General features: G+C 47.0%; 1 protein-coding gene across 5 annotated transcripts in view; it reads right to left on the reverse strand.

The window, feature by feature from the left end:
* The window catches only part of EMSY (EMSY transcriptional repressor, BRCA2 interacting), a 698,405-nt gene that overhangs the window by 581,695 nt on the left and 93,295 nt on the right, over positions 1-23,415 (reverse strand). For all 5 annotated transcript variants that reach the window (XM_069640042.1, XM_069640040.1, XM_069640041.1 and 2 more), the window contains 2 exons: positions 15,438-15,590; positions 14,558-14,817 (listed from right to left, as the gene is read on the reverse strand). In XM_069640042.1, coding sequence (XP_069496143.1) covers positions 14,558-14,817; positions 15,438-15,590 — 413 coding nt within the window. The remainder of the gene's footprint in view (positions 1-14,557; positions 14,818-15,437; positions 15,591-23,415) is intronic.

Raw genomic sequence — 23,415 nt, forward strand, 5'->3', positions numbered from 1 at the left:
CAAGAAAAAAAAAAACACCAGATAGCTGCCTTCATGAAATCTACAGCTGGATGAACTCGAACTACCTCAAACTCAACCGAGGAAAAACAGAAATAATGATCATCTCTAAAAATGGAGAAAACAATCACTACATCCCTTGACCAACGGAACTTGGTACTGCACCAGCCCCATCGACGATAGTAAAAAACCTGGGAGTCTTGATGGACAACGAACTAACTCTAGGGCTACAAATAAACACTCTAATCAAGAAAGGCTTCTTCCTCCTACAAGCAGTAAAAAGGATCCTACCATTCCTCTCATTCGTCCACAAAACGCTGACCATCATTGCTCTCATCATGTCCAGAGTAGACTAGGGCAACAGCTTATATCTAGGCATGTCAGAACGACTTCTAAAAAAACTCCAACGCATACAAAATGCGGCAGCCACACTCTTCCTTAAACTACCATGAAGTGAAAACATCATACCAGCTCTTAAAACGCTACACTGGCTGCCAATGAAACAACAAATAAAGTTCAAATCAATGTGCAGTACGCACAGAGCTATCCACGGTCAAGGCGTGTAGTTCCTTAGAAAGAAAATAAGTGTCTACCACCCAACAAGACCACTCAGATCTAGCAGTGACATCGGTTTGGAACCAAAGCCATACAACAAAAGAACATTTCGAGGATCCTCTTTCTCTCACCTTGCACCAAAAACCTGGAATGAGCTACCCAAGAACATAGGTAACACGCAAAACCACCTTCTATTTAGAAAACGACTCAAAACCTTCTCCCCATAACTAGAAGGAATGCCATGGGAGCCTATACACAGCTGAAACCAATCCTCCATAAGCTAGCTTCCATGAACACAGGGGGGGGGGGGGAGAACAACTTACGGCATATCACTCTACCAAAATGAAACATAGAAATTTATGATCACACTAAGGAAGGAATTTGGAGAAATCAGGAAAGGAAGGGTAAGGAAGACATGCCAACACACCTTTAGCCAACTAAGCAAGCATAGCCAGCTCTGGATCACCAACAAGGAAATGGCTAGGAATGGAGCTGATGAATGTAAAATATACAGCATCAATAGCAGGTGGTGGGGCGGGGGGCAATGCGTGCCTCAAACAAGTACAGAAAGCCCCAAAATATCTCATATGGAAACTTGCCACCCCTTCACACCTAACAACTAGACAGAAAACTAGAATACCAACCCATTAGGACAATCAGAGACGTGCAACAAGAAATGCAAAGATTGAGAGACAAAAACCCACTAAGCCAAAAGCTCAACTTTCCGCATACATCTCTCACTCTCACACAGAAACCCACACAATCACTTCTCCACACAGCACACCGCACGTACTTCACCACACTGCATCAACAAACAACACATAACTCGCATCAACAGCACATGAGGACCCACAAATAGATCCGATGATCACACCCAAGCTCAGCACACAGTGAAAACCGTACTGAAGCTCGCAACAGGACACCACCACTCTCACTTTTCTACTCCCACTTTACCCTACTAACCCCCCACCCTCCTCCTCTGTTTGCAGATCTGCCAGAGCACCTGGGGACCAATTCCATTGGTGACGGTGCGCGGTACAAATACCTTTAACATTAACATTTATAGAAGTGGTATATCTTTCGAACTGTGTCAAGTCTTAGTGGATAACTGGAGGTGGTGGCAAAGCATTGTGGCTGGGAATAACATTGATGCTATTCTGAAGAAGTGGGAAAGTCTGTATTTCACCAAAAAGAAGAACTTTCTTTTTATTTTTTTATTTGATTTAATTGTGTTACAATTTTTACAAAATAAATCCAACCCAAATGATAGTTTGTTCTTTCTAAGTTGGAAGCTGAGTGACTTTCATCTGGAAGGCTACTTTCACAAGTTCAGCGTTTTCAAAAACAAGGACAGTCCAATGGAGCATCTTCTGTTATTACCGCTGGCCAGTAGAGCCCATACATTTTTTCTAGGTCTAAAGTACGGTAGTTCTTCAGTTGCTCGACCAGAAAGCGGTGTCTGTTCGCAGTTAGGCCTGTACATTCAAGAATCAAGTGTTTGGTAGTTTCTACAGTGTCCGGTACTCCACAGTAACGAAAGTTGTTTGAAATGGATTGGTTACGAATTGACAAGATTTCATTTGTTTTTAGTTGATTCCGTCTGAACCTTAGGAAGGTTCTACTTAGCCGTTTGTCTGGGAATTTGAGGAGGTATCCACGCACCTCGTCAAGTTTCATCGGCGTGTTGGGTAGGTTTGCTGTCAGTGAGTAGTTGTTTGCAACTTCCAGAGTATTTATCCAATCAGCGTCGAAGAGTTTCTTTGATACCTGGTTAGGGTTTTGTATCAGTGTTTCCAGAGTAGTATCTAGTTCTTAAAGGATGGAGAGGTTGTATTGGTCCCATCTGGTAAGAATTGTGTTGTTCCCGCACTTGGTTTCTCTCCGAATGAGGTCCTGGACTTTGTTTTTTGGAGAGTTGAAAACTTTGTGGTACAACATGAGGGTTGATCTAATTTTTAAAGCCAGAAGGCAGGATAGACAAAGTTCTCTTCTTCTCAGGGCTATCAGTGTACAGGTAGCCAGATTCAAAACACCTTGCCAGAAGAAACCTTCGTATTTTAGCCAGATTGAGTCAGGGATCAAAGGCATTGCATCCGTGCCGTAAATCAGGACAGGAACAACCTTAGATTTGTAAAATCTTATGATGGGCATGATGGAGAATCTTCTGTGCTTCCTGTCCACTGCTTTGGCCTGCGCCATAAGCTTTTTCAGTTTTAACCAAATGGACTCCTGCATGACTTGTTCCTCCTTGTCGTTGCTGATCAAAATGCCCAGATATTTAAAGGCGTTGACTGATTCGAGCGTCTTCCCTTCGCCATGCCAAGAGAATTTTTTCTTTCTTGTGGCCACTGATCCCGATGTAAGCGCCGTGATGAGCCCCATTGATGGTCGACCTACAACCCCTCTTTTTGCTGCTGAAAAGATTATTTCATACCCATCCAATTGGGGTTTAGTTGTCAGCCAAGTCTCCTGCAAACACAGGATATCAAAGTGGCCTAAGTTGACGTCTGTTATTTTGGTTAAGTGGTCGATGCCACGCGTGTTCCAGCTTCCTAATTTTAGGCGATTGCTTAGGCCTGTTTTGGGTCCGTTTTCCTTTTTCCACGTGTCTTGTAGGTTGGGCCCGTCTTCAATTGGTGGTTGCTAATCTTTCCTGTTGCAGTATGTGTCTTCCTTATGCCAGATCCAAGGCCTTCTGTTTACCTTACTTTTGCTGTTTTTGGAACTTTGGTTAACAAAACTTTACCTTAACATTGAGACTTCAAGAACTGAATTGCGACTTTGTTACCTATGTGGATTTCCTTATTTCCTTTGATGAACATTGAAGCTGAATATACCTTGAATCCTGGGGAAGGGAATTCACCCAGATTACTAAAAGGGTATGAAGAAACTGTGACTATCATTGTTGATGTTAATTGAACTGCCATATATTTTCTTTTGTAATTTGATGTTTAGTGTGAGGGCCAGACATCCTGTGTTGAGAGCGTTTCCCTTTAGTTTTCTTAGGCAAAGAAATCCTCAGAGTAGGGATACTGTGGCATTTGATTTCATTTTTACTTCAATAAAATGGCATGTTTTGAAAAATCATCAAACTGTTTTCTGCCTCACATTGCTGACCCCTCATGTTAGGTAAGATTTTCACAGAACTGGTAAATCTTCCTGACCTGGGTCAACCCCAGAACTTTTTGCTTTATTAGTGGGATATTGTTCCTTAATACCTCAGTGAGTGGGAACCTTTTTCCACATTCACAGAATCTTTAACTCTTTTTATGGGTGTCATTTTTTTGACTCTCCATAGTGTCTTTTTAAAGTTATCCTCTGTAACAACTTATTGGCAATAAGTGCCTGATGTTGCTGTTTTGCCCTAGGGGTTCCCCTTATAACTTCCTTTTGCTAACCTTGGGTGAACTACAGTTCTCAAGGGTAGAAAGGATCTTTGGATCCCTTTTACATTTTATTCTGTGAAGCCAGCACACCCCACCTTATGTGGAGTGCTGGGGAGATACAATGTATCCCCTTTCACATTAAACCTGTAACAATTCTGTTACAGGGACAAGCTTACCTTCAATGGCTGGCGGCAGTGATACCTTGTATTAATTTGGTGCATCTTTACCGCTGGCTATGTTCATAGCTGCAGTAAAGGCACCTAAGGGTGCTCATTTTACCAAAATGGCCCCAGTCTTCTTTTTTCAACATTTTAGTGTTACTTGTTCCTTCCTCTGACATCCAGGGCAGGAAATTCCTTTGTGTGATTTTTATCATCGCCGTGAGTCTCCTGGATTCTCAGCCCAGGCTCCAATCTGTCTGTAAGGGCAGGAAGCGAGGGAGGAGTCCAAATCTCCACAGCCCTTTGTCTTCTACCTTGCTTGAATGAGGACAAATCCCAGTGGGGGTCTGGCTATCCTGATTGGACAACCAGACCGCTGCTTCTTGTGAAATGCAGGGACAGAATGCAGAGGTTGTGCTGTAGTTCCTGATAAATACTGCGAACCTGGGAGCTGAAGAGTAGTTGACCACTGGAACTAAAACTGGAGGAGGATGAGGCAAAAGCAACAGACTATTTCCAGCGACCGGAGAGCCTGTTGTGTAACCGGAACCTGCTGTAGCCCTTACTTCCAATCGATCTGGGGACTCCAAAAACAACGACCCCGACCCAGAGCCTGACGAGACCCACTAGACTCAAGAAGACCTACATTTTGAGCCATCCCACGCATTGCTGCAACCTTGTGTTGCTGCAATACCCCAATACCCTGGGACCTCGAGCCACTGTGCGCTGCACGGTCTTCCAAATTACGAATCTCACTGAAACTTCGTGGGCATCCTGGTGGATCTCCGGAGACACGAATCGGGTCCGAAATGTCCCAGTAACAGAGTGCTGGACATTTGTAACAATGAGAATTCAATCGCGATTTTCAGTCTTCATCTGTGCTCCTTGAAAAGCTGCCAAATCCGCAGAACCACATTCAGCCGCGAGGGAAACCTTGCCTAGAACCTTCTTCAACGATCCCTGCAGCAAAGTCCCTTCCAAGGTCCTGTTATCAGTCACCATAACAAGGAATCCACTGACCAGGTTTTTGGCTGCAGATCCTGAAGTCCTCCTGCTGCAAAATCTTCTTCAATGCTGAGATACTGTGTTGGCTTGGGTATGTACTTATCTTAAGTCTCTTAGGATTTCTGTGTAGCTGTGGGGTGTTTTCTGTGATGGGGAGGCCTCTCATCCAGTGCACCCAGTCCCACTGCTAGAATCCTGCTAGGGTGTCTTCTGCGAAGTCCCTGGGCACTCTTCTAACTCTAAAGTAGAGTACTCACCTGTTTGCCCAGTTTTCCTAGGGAACGCGGACCTTTGCTACTAAAGAACTGTTAGGCAAAGTTTGAATGCAGTACCCTCTAGGAACACTACAAAAAACTATGACTACAGGTATAGGCAACCCATCCTTTGGTATAAGCTTGTACTACACAGTTTTGGTAGCGTGTTGAGCAGCCAGGCTTATTTCAAGAGGGGAAATGTGAGTTGAAGTGGAGTAAGATTCACAGTTACAGGTTTTCAAATAAACTCTTACACTCGAGGTTTCTTGCATAAACAATTAATTTATCAGCCAGTTAGAAAAGCCTTCTTTAGAAAAGAGCAATAAAATAGTAACACACAAATATACTTCAATACTGTACACTGAGTTTCTGGATCAGACAAGGCCCTTTTGGGATGGCCCACAGACACAACCTACATCCACAGGTGACTTCAGTAACAAGGGTGCGGGGGACATGAATACCTTACTGTTGGCATACAGAATACTCTCAATAGGTTGTAAAAGGCAAAGGTTATTAGAACACAAGAAATTACAAATATTCATAAGCAGGGCAATTGCTTTCAGATAGCACTTAGAAGAGTCCTTCAATTCAATAGGCTAAGCCAAAGTCAATGGGCAAAAGTATTTGTATAGGATGCAGCACTTCAGGTAGGTAAATGGAAAAGTATTTGCGCAAGGGAGTCTTTGATAAAAAGAAGAAAAAAATGTATGGCCGCAAGCTGATTAGACTTGTGAGTTGCATAAGTTACAAGCAATTGCACAGTAAGAGGTAAGTTCTCGTAGGCTAGTTTTACAGTACCTTGGTAAAGAAGAAAAAGATGCAGCTGAAGACGTTGGTTCCTGGCAGTTCCTGCAGATCTCACTGTTCCTGAGCCTCAGTCGTGGGGACAAGAGGGAGGACATCGGGGGACTCCTGCACTGCACGGGGACGGGTCAAAAAAGCTGGCAAAATGGAAGATCTTCAGTTCGAGTAGCTGTCGTCAAGCACACAAGCCGGTGTCCTTCCCCCTAGTTAAACCTAACCAGCTCCAAAAATGGTATGCAGGTGGCTTAAAAATTGATTGGTCCCACCAACTCAAAGGAAGAAGTTGTACTTGAAGGGGCTTCTCTGTCGAGATCAACTAGGCGATTCAGTCCTGCAGCAGGGCTTCACCGGGCCAACCGGACCAGGAGTTGCAGCAGCCGTCCTCTTCCAGCTCGTCTTCGGTTCTTTCGTTCCAGTGGTCGACTCTGCTTTCCAGTCCAAGAGACTCGCCTTTTAAACAGTTTTCTCCCTTTCATTCCAGCCTAGCTGCCACTCACCCAGCAGGGCGACTGTCCTTGCCAGACAGTCAGCCAACCAATCACGCCAGAGTGCATTTGGGTCTCCTAAGAGACTAAGCACAGGGAGTCGGGCACCTCCCTGACTTCCTGCCCACCTCAGACAATAGGCACCATCGGCGGTCTTCAGTCCTGAAGCCCACCAAAGGCGTACAAACAAAGGGACCAAACCTGGTTTGGTGCGCAGAGACAAACTCTAGAAGGACCTTTCCAAAAAGAAACGGCGAAAAAAGAAGGCTGGGACCTGTTTAGACAAAGGGGTTTAAGGAGCCATCTTGAAAAACATGGCTCTCTGGCGATTTTTAGCTACCGGTGTTCGCGTCGGGAAAAATCATGGTAGTTCATTGTAAAACCACTGCCACCAGCCATTTCGATAGGAAAGGGTAGCATTTGACTGCTACATGAATTTCTAGACACAGGGGATACTAGGTAACCCCTCCAGCACTCTATAGGAAGATAGTGTGTGCTGGGTCTAGGAATTTAAAAAGACTAGTAAAGTCAATTTGACCTTACATTCTCTGGGAACCAGTAGTGTATCCCAGAGAAGGTATTTAAACCTTGTGGAAGTCTAAAAAGTCATCCCTGTGTTACGGCACTGAGGGTGCTGTGTAACACACATGAAAATATGCCTATGGAGTTATCTTAAAACTCCAAAATCAAAGAACACAAGAGTAAAACATACATCAAAATACATGAAAGAGTGTGAAAAAAGGCTCACACTCTTTCCAGGTAAAAAAATCAAGTCCTCAAAATCCAGCAAGTTGCTGGGGGTCTATAAGGTGAAGGGAATTAGCACATTTATGAGAATTCTCCCTAACGCTCTACAGATCTCACTGTTCCTGTGCCTCAGTCATGGGGACAAGAGGGAGGACGTTGGGGGACTCCTGCACTGTATTGGCACAGTCAAAGCTGGCAACCGGCAAACTTTACTTCCAGTGGCTGTTTCACGTTTCAGCTCCTTGCGGTACAGCAAATAGCAATAAGCACAGTTCCTGGCCGTCAAGGTGGACTTTCCTCACATCTGAGGTCCCGCACTCAACTGAGGGGGGATCAGGCTTGGTCAGTCCTGCGTCGGGGGAGTCCGGAGGATCTTCCAAAAGCTTTAGGCCAGCTTACAAGCAACGCACACAATCTGGTGTCCCTCTCCCTGGCTCTACGGTTTCCTGCAGCACTCTGAGGAAATGCAACCAGCTCCAAGATGGGTGTCCAGGTGGCTTATTTGGGAGTCGATTGGTCCCACCAACTCAAAAGGGAGAAGTTGTCCTTGCAGGGCTTCTTTGTCGATGCAAACTTGGCGATTCGGACCTGCAGCAGGGCTTCACCGGGCAAACCAACAGTCCAGGAGTTGCAGCAGCCATCCTCTTCAAGTTCTTCCTCGGTTCTTTCATCCAGTGGTCGACTCTGCCTTCCAAGCCAAGAGGCTCGCCTTTTTATTCAGTTCTCTCCCATTCATTCCAGCCTAGCTGCCACTCACCCAGCAGGGTGGCTGTCCTTGCCCTTGCCCCTCCCACCCACCACCCTCACCATCTGCCCCAACCTGATAATGTTCCAACCCTAAACATTTGGATATACCTCCAGGCGCTATGTTGATAGCCTCAGCTGTCTGTCCAACTCAACGTACCCCACACAACCTTTTATACATTGCCTGTACTGTGGGATGTTTGGGTAGTCTGTCTGGTCTCCCAGAGACTGTATGTGGCCATTTCAGTCATTATTATCGCCGTGTTCTCCTTCGTCTCTCTGTGGACCATTTGGCTCTTGGTTCTGTGACGTGGGGGGGGCAGGTATAGAAGCTTCAATGTAGGATAGAGCATCTGAGGGATTGTCAAAGAAGTGAGCTCTGCCCCTGTGCTGGATCCTAGGTTTAGCGGGGTAGATCAAGGAGTATGGCACCTTCCGAGCTTGGAGGAGACGCTTCACTGGGTCGTATGTCCTCCTTTGTGCTTGCACTCCAGCTGCAAAGTCAGGGTATATGTGAATATGTTGCTGGATTCGAAGCGCAGCGTGCCCATTTCCCTCGATAGTTAGAGTATTGCATCTGTATCTCTGTAATTTAATATTCTAGGGATTATGGTGTGTGGTGGTGCTCCAGGACGCGGGGGGGGGGGTGGTCACGGGGTCAGCGTACGGTGTGCTCTCTCAACAAGGAATTGGGAGGATAATTTGGCCTCATCCAACAATATTTTGAGGAGGCTCTCCACAAAGGGCTCCATGGGCCCCTACAGGCTGCCTCTGGCGCCCCCACCACACGGATATTGGTGCATCTAGATCTTAATTCTAAATCCTCACATTTATTCATTACCTTCTTGAGCTCTGTCTGAATAGTTGCTAAGTCTCGGTCATGGTGTGTAAGAGTGTCTTCAGTTACACAAATTCGCTTTTTCCCGCTTCGGTTATGCGTCCGCTTTCTTTCTCAATCTTTGCCTTTAGAGATCCTATTGTGCTGACAAGATCGTCTAATTTGACGTTGATGGACATAAAACCATTCTGCATCGTTTGTAGTAGTTGGTCATCGCGTGGGTTGCCCTCTGCCTCCTCAATCCGAGGCGTGCTGTCAGGCGGGGATGTTTCTGAAGTAGAGGGTCCGGAACCCGTGAACTAGTCCATGGGGCCCTTTTTCTTGTTAGCCCCTTTTCGTCATGTTGTTGAATATGTCGAGTTCTATTCCTGTAATATAGCGGTGTTGTCGTTACTCAGCACCTGCTAGGCTTAATCAAGGCTTCGACATCCCTGATTATGACTCAGCACAGTCACAGCAAGGGCGGTGTGCGTGTTGGATCCTTTATTCACCGCTTAGGAGAGTCTCACGGAATTACATTGTTTAATAAATGATTTCAGGTAATTTCGTTGACTTCCCCACATGGGGTCTAGTGGCCTGATTTATGCTGTGCTAACTCATGAGCGATTGCCTTTGGTTGCACCAGTAGTTCTTACCACAGTCATTCCTTGCGGTCTATAGTCAAATGTCTCAGGGCGCATCCAAGGATTAATACAATGTGGGGGTAAGTTTGGTTCCTTTTATACACTTTTGGCTCTTGACGACTCTTCATAGGATCGTAGCCGTTTTACTACATGCTCCACTCACACTCATGTGGCTTCGGCAGTTGTAATCATTTGCACACTATTCCCCTCATTAACGGAGTTGCTAGAGGTTTTTGGATCCTGGGCAGAAGTTTCAGTAATTTAGAGCTTGACGTACCCATAATCAGGTTTTCGGGGATGTGGTTTTGTTTGCCGGGTAAAACAAGAGGGTTGCCCAACACGCGCTGCCTGTTGTTGCTTCGCCCCGGTTCTTAGGCACCAGCCCCACCCCTCCCCGTGGGGGCTGCTGTTATCTGGCCTCCTGGGACAGGCGCTACATTTCGTAGTAGTGATTTGTAGTTGGGTATGGGACTTAGTTGCCTGTGCCGGGGGGGGGTGGGGTGTTGGGCCGGTAACGCAACCTTACCGCACCTCCTCGTCGAGGATTCTTTCAGGCTGTCTTCTACCGCCATCCATTCATTCATATCCCTCTGTCCAAGTAATAGTGGACACAGTCCTCTGCTCGTATTTCCAATTTCCATGGTGTCAAGGAGCTATTTCCGGCAATCCGCAGACCGGTCGCCCGGACTTGACAGATATTTTTCTTGCGGCTTCCATCAGCCAGAGCACTGCATTTAACCGGGACTCTTGCTGTGCTCAGCATTTCCGCTCTTGGAGGTCAGAACACCTTCACACTCTCACTAACATTGGGGCATTGTAATTTGCGATCAATGCCGCATCTCTCAGCGGTTCAGAGTCGTACTGAATGCAACTGCATGCACTTTTCTCCAATCTTTCTGGTGTTGGTTCTCTTAAATATTTGGTACTGCCGTAGGATCTCCGTCTGCGAGCGTAACAGTGACTTGCTTGATTTCCACCTTACTACCAGCTGTTAGGGAGAATTCTCTGTTTAGGCTGAATTTCCTAACCTAGTGAGTCCCCCAGCAGCTTTGCTGGATTTCTGGAGTTTGTTTTTTTCATCCTGCCAAGAGTGAGACTCTTTTTCTCCCACTCTTGGACATGAATGTGTGTAATTCCTTTGAATGTCCATGTGTTCTATGGGCTCTGGGGTCTTTTACTCCATAGGGTCTCATATGTTTTACTATGTGTGTTACAACGCACCCTCCGTGCCGTAGCACTGGGGCATCCTAGCGGACCTCCATCATAGACTCCATACCCGGGGACTGACTACTGTCTCCCCGGGCATGTAAAGTCACCATTGGCTTTACTAGACCTACATTTACTAACAGAACTAGTACAAACCATCCTATTGTGGACGTACTAGTAGGGGTAATTCGATTACTCCTGGGTCTGTTATTCGAGGGGGCACTGTCCCGTCCCCCCTCGGCGAGATTTGGCTGGTGGCAGTGGAAACTACTTGTTATATTCGACCCCGAATATAACCCTATGGGATTCTTCCCATTGTTGGAGATTGATACTTTTCCTCGTTAATCTCTTAACATACCACCTATTTACTTATCTTAAATAAGTCTATCGGATGGTATTTTCTGCCAGAACTCGGTTTTTAAAATGGCGTCTGTGTTCGTCTCTGTGACTCCTAAACCAAAGGTTGAGCCCTTTGTTCCACTTTTGGCGGGCTTCTGTACAGAGACCCTCCAAAGTGGTGCCATTCTGTCTGGGTTACCACAGGGGTGTAGGAGGGGGTTTAGGCACCCTGGACCGAGTTGCCTTGCCAACTCCGGTCGCACTCTAGTGTGATTGGCCCAAGTGGTGAGCCACCCCGCTCACCACTTAGCGTGTTTTGATTGACAGCTAGGCTGAATGAATGGGGGTTTTCTGCATAAAAGCAGGGCTTTTGGGACTGGATCTTTAGAAGTCGCCACAGGACCTAAGAATCCGACGAGGGTAAGGCTGAGCCGACCTGCAACGACGACACCTCCGGTGGAGCCCTGCGGAACCGACTCACCACTTCCCGACGACAGAGGAGATCTCCCTGCCGGAGAGTCTCTTCCCCTGACTGGTGGGAACAACCAGTCCCCTTTGCTTTTTCTTCGCTCCAGGACGCAGTGGTCGAATTGCCCGTGCAGAGCACCTCGGCAACCGGATAGCCACTACCCCTGTACCACGACCAAAAGGTTGGGCCTTGTGACGGAGCACTCCGCGGCTGGTCTCTTCCCTGGTGGTGCACCGGACTTCACTTTTCTTCGACGACGAGATCATCTCTACTCTTGGCAAAGACCCGACGTGCATCCACCACCAGGAACAACTGCCGCCGCCGGAGCTGTCTCTCCACAAACAAGGTACCGTGTCCGCCTGGCTTCCCTTTCTGCCGGATAGAGTGAGGTGTCTTAATCCTCGCCTTTCCATTGGGTCGCCTCCAAGCTTTCTTTAACGTGTTGTTCTGAACTGGTCCAATCTTTCCATAACAATTTGCGATAAAGACTCGAAGCGCATTTCCACTGAGACACTTTTTGGGACATATCGCCTTGCCTCTCTCCGAGTGGGCCTGGCCTCTGAACTTTGTGATCTGCAGTAGACCCTGCCTTACTTGCCTTGAATTTGTCCGTAAAGTATTGGTACCGGGTTGATTTCATAACCTGCCTTATTTTTTCTCTCCCGTCCTAACGAATACTAGAGTGCCATCTAGGTTAAAACATACACCTCCGTCTGCAAATAAGTGATGCCGGTGAACCTAGACTTGTCGAACTATTGTTAGGGGGATTGATCTTTTTCTTCGTATAGTAATTGTGATTGAAGTTGTTTGCCGTATTAGTGCCAGAGTGTTTTCTATAGATGTGTTGTTATAAATAAATACCTTTATATCTTTACACCGAAGCCTTGTTCCGTGTTTGCTTGTTCTACTGTGTAGATTGCCCTATCGTGTATACTCCACATACTGCCTAACTCTTCTTGAGGGAAGTCTGACTGCTCAGCCACAGCTACCAAGTGAATCTGTGTGGTACAGACTGCTACCAAGTGGGTTTACTGCCAAACACCTATAGTCCTAAATCTTTTGCAGTGGTCCCAGAGGGAACTGCACAGGTTTCCGCCTAACACCAGAGATTCGGAGTAATGCCCTAACAATGGGCTCAATTCGGCGACCCGCTCTGCTGCCTCTCCAGCGTCACGATAGTCTTGGTGGGTGAAGGCGCCGCCTTCTCTCCAGGCCGCACACAGCACTTCTGCAGTAACGGCTCCGGCAGGTGTTGCTGACGCAGTAATTTCAGAAATACCTCACTGTGTTTCACCAAACTTGGGAAGTGTGTGCCCAGCAGGTTCTCACTCCTCGTCGGTCACATGAAACCGCTTATATGTGCTCGGCTCTGGATCTTTTTGTTCAGGATTGATAGTGGGGACGGAGCCTCACATTCAGGCAGCCATCTCTCTCAGCTGCTCAACAGCACCCCCCACAACCAAATAATTTTAATGGCACTCCCATTTCTGTGACCTGCTGGTTGAATAAATCTGTAACTGGTGCTCAACCCATGAGCTGATCCCATACTCCTTGAAATTCTAGCTTTTCTCCCTGTTTCATACCAGTTACCCTGAAAGTGAGATGGCCTCAAACTACAATATTCCATCTAATTTGTCAAGTTCTGTGCCTACTACGCCAGCCAATCTCTTACTTTCTTTCCTCTGACATAATGAATACACAATGCCAACTAGATGTTTATGAAAAGTAGTGATCAATGGTTCCGTCCAGTCTGTATATCTACAGATCTACTGCAACACCATACACTGTAGCTATCTTCCAGAGCTCGCTTTGCTTTAAGATTAGGTTAGCATAATATATGACCACCTGCGGGTGTGTGCTGGCCAATCCAGAGGCTGGCAACTAAAGTGGAAATCTGAAAGTAGCGGCCCGCATTTCATGCTGGGCCTCTGCCCAGCCATCACCCCTGTCCCTGGTGGCAGTGCACAGGACACGCCTCCACCGAAATGCCACACCTGGACCCTCTGCCGCCTGCTGCAGACTCGTGCGCACCCCTGGGCTCAACTCCAGGTCCTAATTTCCAATCGCAAACATGTGCATTTTCTTTTTTAAGGGAAGCGTGAATTGGGCAAAGCATGTTTCTCATAAAAACAAACCAAAAGGTTTAAGCACCCCTGATGGCAGCTCTGGGCGCTAATAGCGATAAATACAGCTTTCATGGTTAAGGACCTTTTTGCGAACATGCCCTCCCCCGAAAGTGGTATTTAAAGCTGGAATTAAAACAGTTGATATCAATGACAGGCAAGGGCCCATCTTGTCCAGCTGAAGTGGACAATTCCCATGCCTGCCGCAACACTATACTTCATACTTAGTCTCAGGCTAGGACTTTAACAAAGTAATCATTTTGATTTATTAAGCGTCTGAACTTTTTGCACAGTAGATGATGTGTCAAGCATAATATATACGGGACAAGGCCTTGTGGAACACCAACCACACCCAGCTGCACAAAGCCTGGCACTGTTTGCTAATCAAGAATATTTTAATTGGCAATCTCTGCTAATCAATTTTTGAAAAATAATTTATCAGTTGATAATTGCCCTCCAGAGGCTAGCTTATCATCTGAGGAGTTTCCTCAGAAGTATGTGATTTGGGTGGCCAAGGCTTTTGAACCCTCAGGGAATGTCACAGGCTTAGAATGAGATGGCACATGATGCCCGTCAAAAGGATGTACTGGATCTGTTCTAGCAGTCATCTCAGCACAGTGCTGAAGAAATATATGGCTACAACACGATGAAAAGGAAATACATGGCCAAAGTGGAGTTTTAGAGAACTGGGTAAGAGAATATGCAAAGGGTGTTCATCAGATTTGTACATATACCTTGACCAAACATTCAAAATGCAGTCACTGAACACTCAGTCCAGACCTCAGCAAAAGCGTTTCTCAGAAAGCTGCCTTCACCCTTACCTTTTGAGTGGTTGTGTTGGTGGTCTGCGTTGAGGGCTTGGTGAATGTGATCTTTACTGGAGACATGTGTGGCGGTAGAGAGTTGGCGATGCTCTGCATGATGTTACTCATTTTGGGACTTCCCGTGACTGGCACCGTGATGGTCTTGGAGACTGGAGTTACGACCTTCGGGACTTCCTTCAGGACAACCGGTGAGGAGCCATTGGAGTTGGTACGTCGCCGTTTGCGAGGTTTTTCATCCTCATCTGAGCAGCTGACACCTAGAGACGTTATGAATTTTATCTTTAAGAAAGCACAACAACCCTAAGCCTTTTGCAACTGTACAAATAGCCCATGCAAAACAATATGTGAATAAAAACAAAATAAAAAGAAAGTCACATAATGCACATTTCCACGGCTTCCTAAATGTATGCATGGTTAGGAAATAATGGCAAGTAAATGATATGATACTGCTACAACAATGGTTGAGGTTCTCTTGCTTTCCTATAACGAGTACCTCAAGTGTTCCACCCGCCTTCATTGATGCTTATGGTCCCTCAATCCCTCTCATTCCAATCACTGTTCAGAATCCCAATTCAGTATCCTGTCATCTTATCACAGCAATCCAAATAAACATATTTCAATGACAATACATCCAAATAAAATAGTCAACACATAGACTTAAGGGAATTATTGTATAAATGCTAATTATTAAGCAATTGAGAGGAAGTAGGGAAAGATCACGCAGAGAGGTAAGTAAGCATCAATATATTGTAGGCAACCTGGGCAGAGGGGTATCCACCATCAAGAGCATCACCTAAACTGATGTGATAAAAGCTAAACATGGCTGTTCTTTAAAGCGCAAAGCTATTAAAAAAAATATAGCACCAGTACAACTCACTTTTGACATAAACTGTACTTCCACTTGGTAGGACAACAACATTAGAAGCTGGGCTGGCAGGCCTGGGGGACTTCACAGTGGCCATGCTGCCACACGGAATTGGAGTTGACGTAGGGGTTGACGTGGTAGTTGTGTAAGAGTAGCAGACAACCACTATAAGAAAATAGGACATGGAAAAATCAACAGACTCCAAGATTTGTTTAAACATATTTCCATTACCCAATAGATTTTTGTGGAATACAATCAGAAGCGATCTCTAACTGCAACACTCTTAAATATTCACTAAATTAGTAAATCAATAAAAGCTCAAAACATGTGATCTTGTATTTATATAAGCAAAGTGTTATATCCAACTAATTTAGAGACTTTGAAAAGGGTAGCCTGTTAAAGCTCTCAGGAAAAATTCCAGTTCATGAAGTACTCACTCACTGTGTTGTCAACTTTTAATCACTGCTGCATCACAGAAGGAATTTATGCTTACTAATAACTAATGTGGTCCTCGTACTATTTTAAATTATTTCGCTGGTTGAAGGGAAGCAGAAAAAGAAAACCGGCATATCATTTGGACGGCTTCTTTCATCCCCATGTTCAGTCCATGAAAATTAACCCGCAAGTAGGTGAAAGGAATTACTGCACACTTTTCATGTTTCACCTAGTGGTAGATCTGGCTGAGCAGTCAATGTCACCCCTTAAGGAGGAATAACGGTGTGGTCGATTTACCATTTAACAGACATAGAACATTTGTTGGGATGGAAATTAGTATATCCCACCCCCCTAGGCGCTTTTAGGTGAGGCGAATTCCCTATGAAATAGGGTAGGGTAGTGTATAAGGAGGGAGAGAAGCGCACTATGAAATCTCGGTGTTATTCTTGCAAGCTATCTCCTGGCTTATTTTCCTAGAGGGGTGTATTTATTCTGTATTTATTCTGGAGGGTGCGTAAAGAGGGACTTGCCTTCATTTGGTGACCCAGGCAATGTGATTCCATCGGACTTGTACCTGCAGAGGTATTCAGGCGGCAGTGCCCACCTCCGTGACCAGTCGCAAAATGCGTACGCTGAGCGACCTTGTGGGAGCCATCTTTGCAGAATCCCGTCTGCTCTCTACAGCGGGGTGCTGCCTCAAGGAGAGGCGCAGGCCAGTCGTGGAAGCCCATGAACTGAGGTCTTCTGGAGAGTGTGAACATGTGAGTATAGACTGCAAGGGATAAAGTAGGGATGGGTGTACGGAGCAGTGTGCAGAGTGTGAACACGCAGTGACCGAAGTTGAGAGTGTGACACGTTTATGGATTGTGTTGATTTGTTGGCCTTTTATCACGTTTTTAGAGATATTGGCAATAAGGAAAACGGAATAAGGGAGCATCCCTGAGTGAGGGGAGAGGGTGGTGCCACATGCACTGTCTCGAACAGTGCTGAGAAATATAAGGATAAACATAGGAGCTCCGTATAATTAGAGAGCTCTGGAAAAGTAGTGACTTATTTTAGCTTGTTATTTTACTTTTTTTTGTTGCTGTATTTTAAAGTGTACGGAGGAGGCCCAGGAGGGGCATGTGTGGGCGAATCAGGAGAGTGCGGTGAACGCGTGAAGGTCTATTAGAAGATAGTGGGTTTGGGAGAATTGAACTGATGATTTTCTGTGAATTCACTGATAATACTGACAAGTATAAGAGAAAAGACTGAATCGCATATGCTTTATGTATTTTCCACAGACTTCTGTTTTAACTGTGGTGCAGTACAGTAGGCGTAGCACCACTACCAGACATGACTATGGGGGTAGACATACACTTAGACCATATATGCAAGGCCCTGCCCTTGTATTGTGAAAAAATTAAGAAGTATGACAATCAATGGGTGACTGAGACCAAAGTGGGAGGAATGCCTCACTACTGGCCAGAGCAAGGACGCTTTTAACCTAGAGCACATTTCCACTTTTCTGACAGCAAAGTATAAAGGGAGACCGTTACAAAATAGAAGGTACTGAACCTCTAAAAAATGTTTGAAGAAACAGAGGAACCAAAGAGAGAAGGGGTGACACATGACAGTAACAATGAGACAGAGGTGGAAGAGAAGAATGTGGAGACTAAAAAGGGGATATATCCAATACCAACCAGACATACGCGTCAGTGGGCACTATGGTGGGCACACCAAGCACATCCCCACCCCGCCATACGTCTCACTGACGGAACCGGGGTGACCGCAAGAGATCTAGAGGTAGTACTGGCATCAACACGTACTGAATTCGCCAGGTTACGGGTAGCATGTGAAGCGAATGGGGTGGTAGAAACACCAATGTTGCCTCACAACCACCCAGGGATGAGTGGAAGTCAGGTGACTTCCTATTCAGAATAGACAGTGCGCCTATAAGAACTGTCCACATAGAGCGGGGCTGGGAAACAGACAGTTTTCCAGAATTTAGGGTCATGAAGAGGAGACAGTGAATATTGGAGTGATTTTGATGATACGGAAGGAGGGGAAGGGGCAGAACAGGCGCCCCAGGCCACAACAAGACTAGAGAGTCTCTGGGACGGAAGGTTAATAAGAGAGGTTTGGCAGAATAGCGCTAGCATGGAAAAAGGGAAGTGCAACTAAGAGAGGAAAATGAACAATGAAAATGCAAATGCCCCTAGAAAACAAGGGCGCAGGGCGACCGCACTATGTACCCTGGGCACAAATGGACAAAAATAACCTCCTTAAAGCGCTCCCCCAACTCACAGTGGGGGCTGGGAAATGGATCTATGCATTTGAGAAGAACACAGGAGTGCCCTTAGCAACAGAAGAAATTAAGAGTTTGGTGGTAGGCGCAGTTGGAGACCAAGCAGAGACTTGTGGATTAAAGCACGGTACCCGGGAGTAACATTGGGTAAGGATGCCCATGATGGAGCATCATTTAACAATATCGGAGCACAACTATGGGATGCGCTGCAGCGAACGTTCCCAGACACCCCAGATTTACATTCCATCATGCAGTGCACAATGGGAAACGAGGAAGGCGCTGCACAGTATATTCTAAGGGTTCAAGAGATGTGGAGCGCAGAAACTGGCAGCACCTGGGATCAATCTACATCATTTTTCTATTTCATAGTTAAAAGAGGCCTCCTCAAAGATGTACAGAAAGCGCTTGACAAGATAACTGGGGTGGAAGCTAAGGGGTGGCCTGAAATTCAAAGTATAATAGTTCACCACTGTCGAAGAATAAAAGAGCGAGAAAAGGAAACTATACAAAGGCGACAGGCTGAGGAAGCAAAACTAGTTCAAAATAAACTAGTGAAAGTGTCCACAGTAGCGATAGGGCCGCAACCAGAGCAGGCGGTAGTGGAAGGGTTCGCCTCTAACGCAACACAGGCTACAATAGCGGTGTGTGGGCTGAAGGAGGACAGGGGAAGTGGGGAGGAAACCAGCAATTTTCAGGACCACAATGGCAAGGAGGACAGTATGAGGGCGAGGTTTGTTCCGAGGGCCTAGAGTAGGGGGTTTTTGGGGTCCGGGACAAAGAGGTGGGGCACCAGGGCAATGCAGTGCAGAATGTCACAGCAGGCAGGGAGGGAATTATAATTACAACCAGCAGAATTATGAGTGTCCCCATCCAGGTATTCACCACGCCTGAAGATCGTCTGTTTCTCCCCTGTCTTCACCCCTAATTTGTACTGTTGAAATTGCAGAATCGCCATCAGGCCTATTTGCTATATCCCATATGGTTAAATGTATTCTATGCACTTATTCTGCCTGTGCAAACTATTATCATCTCAGATTACAAGGGCTCTGATCGACTGTTTTTTCCCTGTGTTCCCACCCTCCTTGAATGCTTTGAATCACTTGCCTGTGTATAGGCGCTATATAAATAAACAATACCATACCATATCATACCAGGTAGCCCCCAAAGGCCACCTCCCAGAATGACTTCGTTACCATATGAGATTCATCAGGCTTACACACAGCTACCCCCACAAATTCCCGGCCCCCATCACCAGCAACAAGCAGTTCAGCCTTACCAGCCCCGCCCAAACCCACAGCCAACAGAGAACAGAAACGCTTTTGGTACTGCGCCTAATGGCACAGTGGCACCATTTCAAGGTGCTACTGTAGTGGGGGAAACCCTTTTTTGTTCCCTGGGACAGGCACATACCCGGACTAGGAAAGTAAACAGAGAGCACTTGCGTGTCCAGTCCTGTCAATGACCCTAAATCCAGAAGAGGAACCGTCGGTGGGGGCAGAGATAGGGAACAAACAATTCACCTTTATGGTGGATTCAGGAGTAGAGTAAGTCATCTATCCACTATCAGGAAAGACTATCGGCACACAGGGATTCTCTGGGGCTGTTTTAACAGTGCCACATACAAAAGATCTTAACTTCGAAGTGGGAGGGAAGGTCGTAAGTGCCCCCTCTCCTATACTCAAGAGTTTTCCTGTCAACTTGGTCGGTAGGGACCCGCTTAGCAAGCTGAACATGACAATCTCATTTACAGATAGAGGTATTGTCTGTGCCACACCTGGAATGTGCTCCGTTAGTCAAGATTGTATGTAGTAACCCTGTGGGAGACTACACCAGCCTTGTCCTCTTGGCAATAGGTAACCCAACCTTTCGTATAGGCCTTTACTACACAAGTTAGTAGAGTGACTGAGCAGCCAGACTTATCTCAAGAGGGGTCAATGTGAGATGTAGGGTTGTAACAGATTCACAGTGACATGTATTCAAATAACACTTATACTCAAGGTTTCGTGATTAAATAATAATTTATTAATTTAACAGTCAGTTTTAAAATAAGCCTTCTTTAGAAGGGGGCAATTGGCAACAATCAAATACACTTGAAAATACACTCCTTCAGTTTCAGTTAACTAAATAGATAGCCTTTTGGGATGTCACACACACACTTCCTACACCCTGAAATGACTTCAATAGTTAGGACACTGTGGACATTGATATCACTTTACACTTAAATGCAATACTGGAGTTGTGGAAAAAGGGAAAGGTTAGGAAAGGAAATAATGGTTAACAAGTTTCTCCAAACAGGTAAGTACTTTACAATCCCCCAATGAAATATAGGTAAACCCTTTCCCAGCTATACAAGTAAGGTATGTATGACTTTTTGAGTGACAGAGCAACGCAAAGTCAGAGGGTAAGAAGAGTCTACAGGGAGCCAGGACAGCCAATGTCAGTTGAGCAAAGTCTAGGAAAGCTGAGGCACTTCTTGGAGGTAGCACAAATGTCTTGCACAATGTTAAAGAGTGTTTTGTAGCAAAATGAATCACTGTTGGGCCACAAGCTGGGAGGCGTGTGAGAAGCAAAGATGCAAGCAACTCTGCAAAAGGCAGCAAATGCAAGTCTGCAGTGAGAACAAGCAAGCTACACACCACCAGAGGTAAGTACCCCTAGTTACACAGAACCTTGAGTCTGAAGAAAGGGATCCAGCTGGCTTCTGTCCTTGTTGTAGTCCTGCAGATCCTGTTGTTCGTGGGCCTCAGTCGTGGGGACAAGAGGGAGGACGTCTGGGGACTCCTGCACTACGGTTTGAAGGTCAGCGGCAGCAATAGGCACAATTCAGATCAGCAGCACTTTGCGGTTTCAGCTACTTGGAAATAGCACCACAGCGGTTCTTGGACACCTTATGGGCTCCCCTTGCTTCTGGAGTCCAGCACTCTGTTGAGGTGGCTCAGGCGTGGGCACTCCTGCTTCAAGGAAGTCCGCAGGATCTTCCTGGAGCTCGGGTCTGGCTTAAAAACGATGCACTCGATTCTGGTGTTCATGTCCCCTGTCGAGCAGCAGCGAAGAAGTACAGCCAGCAGTCAAGTTCGTCTTGGGGTCAGTTGGTCCCACCAACCCCGGGAGGAAGAAGTTTTTGTTTCGGGCTTCTCTAGTCGATTCGAAATGTGGAGCTTCAGCAGTGCAGCTGGGCTTCACCGGGCAAACCAACTGTCCAGCAGGGTGCAACAAGCTTCTCTTACAGTTTCTTCTTCGGTTCCTTCGTCCAGTTGTCGACTCTGCCTTCCTTGAAAAAGACCTTGCCTTTTATGCAGGTTTCTCCCATTCATTCGCAGCCTAGCTGTCACTCACACCTCCAAAGACAGCCAGCCAGCCTATCACCTTTGGGTGCATTCCTGTAACCAAGGAGACTAAGCACAGGGAGTTTCAGGAACCTCCCTCGCTTCCTGCCCTGCCAGACACGCAGGAGCCAGAGGCGGGCTTCACCAGTGAATGCTGCCAAAGACAAAACGAACAAAGGCACCAAACCTGGTCTGGCACGCAGAGTAAATCTCAAGAACGACCTTACAACCAAGAAATGGCGACTGGGGCATTTTGACAAAATGGGCCCCCATGAGTGCAATACTGCAGGCTGATGGTACAGCCTGCAGTAAAAAAGCACAATGGTAGGAACATTAAACCACTGCCACCAGACATTAAATGTAGGAAGTGAAACATAAAAACTGGTGCATGAGGGGAGGCGCTGTTGCGCGCATCGAGTATGGCCGCCTACAGGGAGAGCTCCGGCTCGACAGCAATCCTGATATAAAACAGATCCTTTCAGAACCATCCCAGACACATCCAGAAGCTGGAATCCGGTGGCGGAAGACGAAGGACACAACCTGGAAAAAAAAACGGTGTAAAATTCCATGGCTGCATCAGCGAGATTTCGCCTCCAACACTCCCGGCGGCCGAGAGGCTTCCGTGTGGCCGCCTGGAGGCTCCATGAACACGTAGGCTGCGAGCCGAGCTGGAGGAGGGGCGCCACGCGGCCTGCAATATCCTGAGACTAAAGGAGGAAGCCGAGCAGCCATCCAGCCCTGAGGCGACTGCAGCGGCGCCAGCGAATGCTCCTCGTGACCCGTGGAAGGTGACGGGAGGAGGAGGGAGCGGGGAAGAGAAACCCGGAGGCCGTGTGCTGCTCCCGCCGAAGGCGCGGCTGAAGGCGCTGTGATTGCTGCATGGACCTGCCTCCGGGCCGCGTCTCCACGCGGTGCTGCCCACGATCTCCGCTGAGGGGAGCGGGCTGGAGCCGAGGACACGCGGGGAACCCCCCCCCCCCACACCAAGTAAGTGATTCCGGGCCGGAGGTGGAGGCCCTCTTGGCCTTTTTGATGCTCGTGAGGCGGACCTTTTCTAATGTACGGACCACGGTGGTAACCGCCGAGGGGGGGGGGGCTCACATCACACTCTGCAGCTGCGGTCTCAGACAGCCCACTAGGCTGAACCTCTACGACTACGGGGGAGATAAGCACCAATCCTCGGGTGCAGAATGGCCGCCCGCAATCTTAAAACGTCCTAAACAACACGGGCACATCCAGGAAGCCCACCAGGCTGAACCTCTGACTACCGGGGAGATAAGCACCAATCCTCAGGTGCGGAATAACCACCCGCAACCCTGCAGTCCTAAACAACACAGGCACAACCAGGAAGCCCCTGCGGGCAATCCCTGTTGCTCAAGGCGCGCCGCCACACGCTCCGACGAAGCTCTCACGCAAACAAGCCTGGAGATCAGCCAGGGGGGATCTCGCCAACACAGAACTGCCAAACCCACTCCTGGTATACATGCAACATATCATGAGCTAGGAGCGGATGTACAGGGAAACATCCCCCCTCATCTTGAGCCATACAGCGGTGCATTTGGCGACACTACGTGGGAGAACACAGTCCACCATCAACTGTAAGCCACAACACATGGCCCGCAACGAGAAGAAGGGTGCAGGAGGGAAAAAGATCGGCCCGATAGATACCTTTGCCAGTTCGCAGCCGCATGGGGCGACTGGGGGGGCACCACCGACACCTGATAGGCAGGAGAATGATCCTATAGATCGCCTAGAAACGCTGGTGCAAAATGGATTCATGGCTGTGAATGTAAAACTGGATGATAGAGTCGCGACAATCGGATCCCTGAAAGCACGAGTGGAAAAAGAGAGCGCACGTATCACAGAGGCGGATAACAGGATAAGCGCAAGCGAGGATACGATATCACAACACAGTCGCGACATAGCCCACCTCCAAACGCAA

Source organism: Ambystoma mexicanum, chromosome 7q (assembly GCF_040938575.1).
Source record: "Ambystoma mexicanum isolate Mex_15411 chromosome 7q, UKY_AmexF1_1, whole genome shotgun sequence".
Lineage (NCBI taxonomy): Eukaryota > Metazoa > Chordata > Amphibia > Caudata > Ambystomatidae > Ambystoma > Ambystoma mexicanum.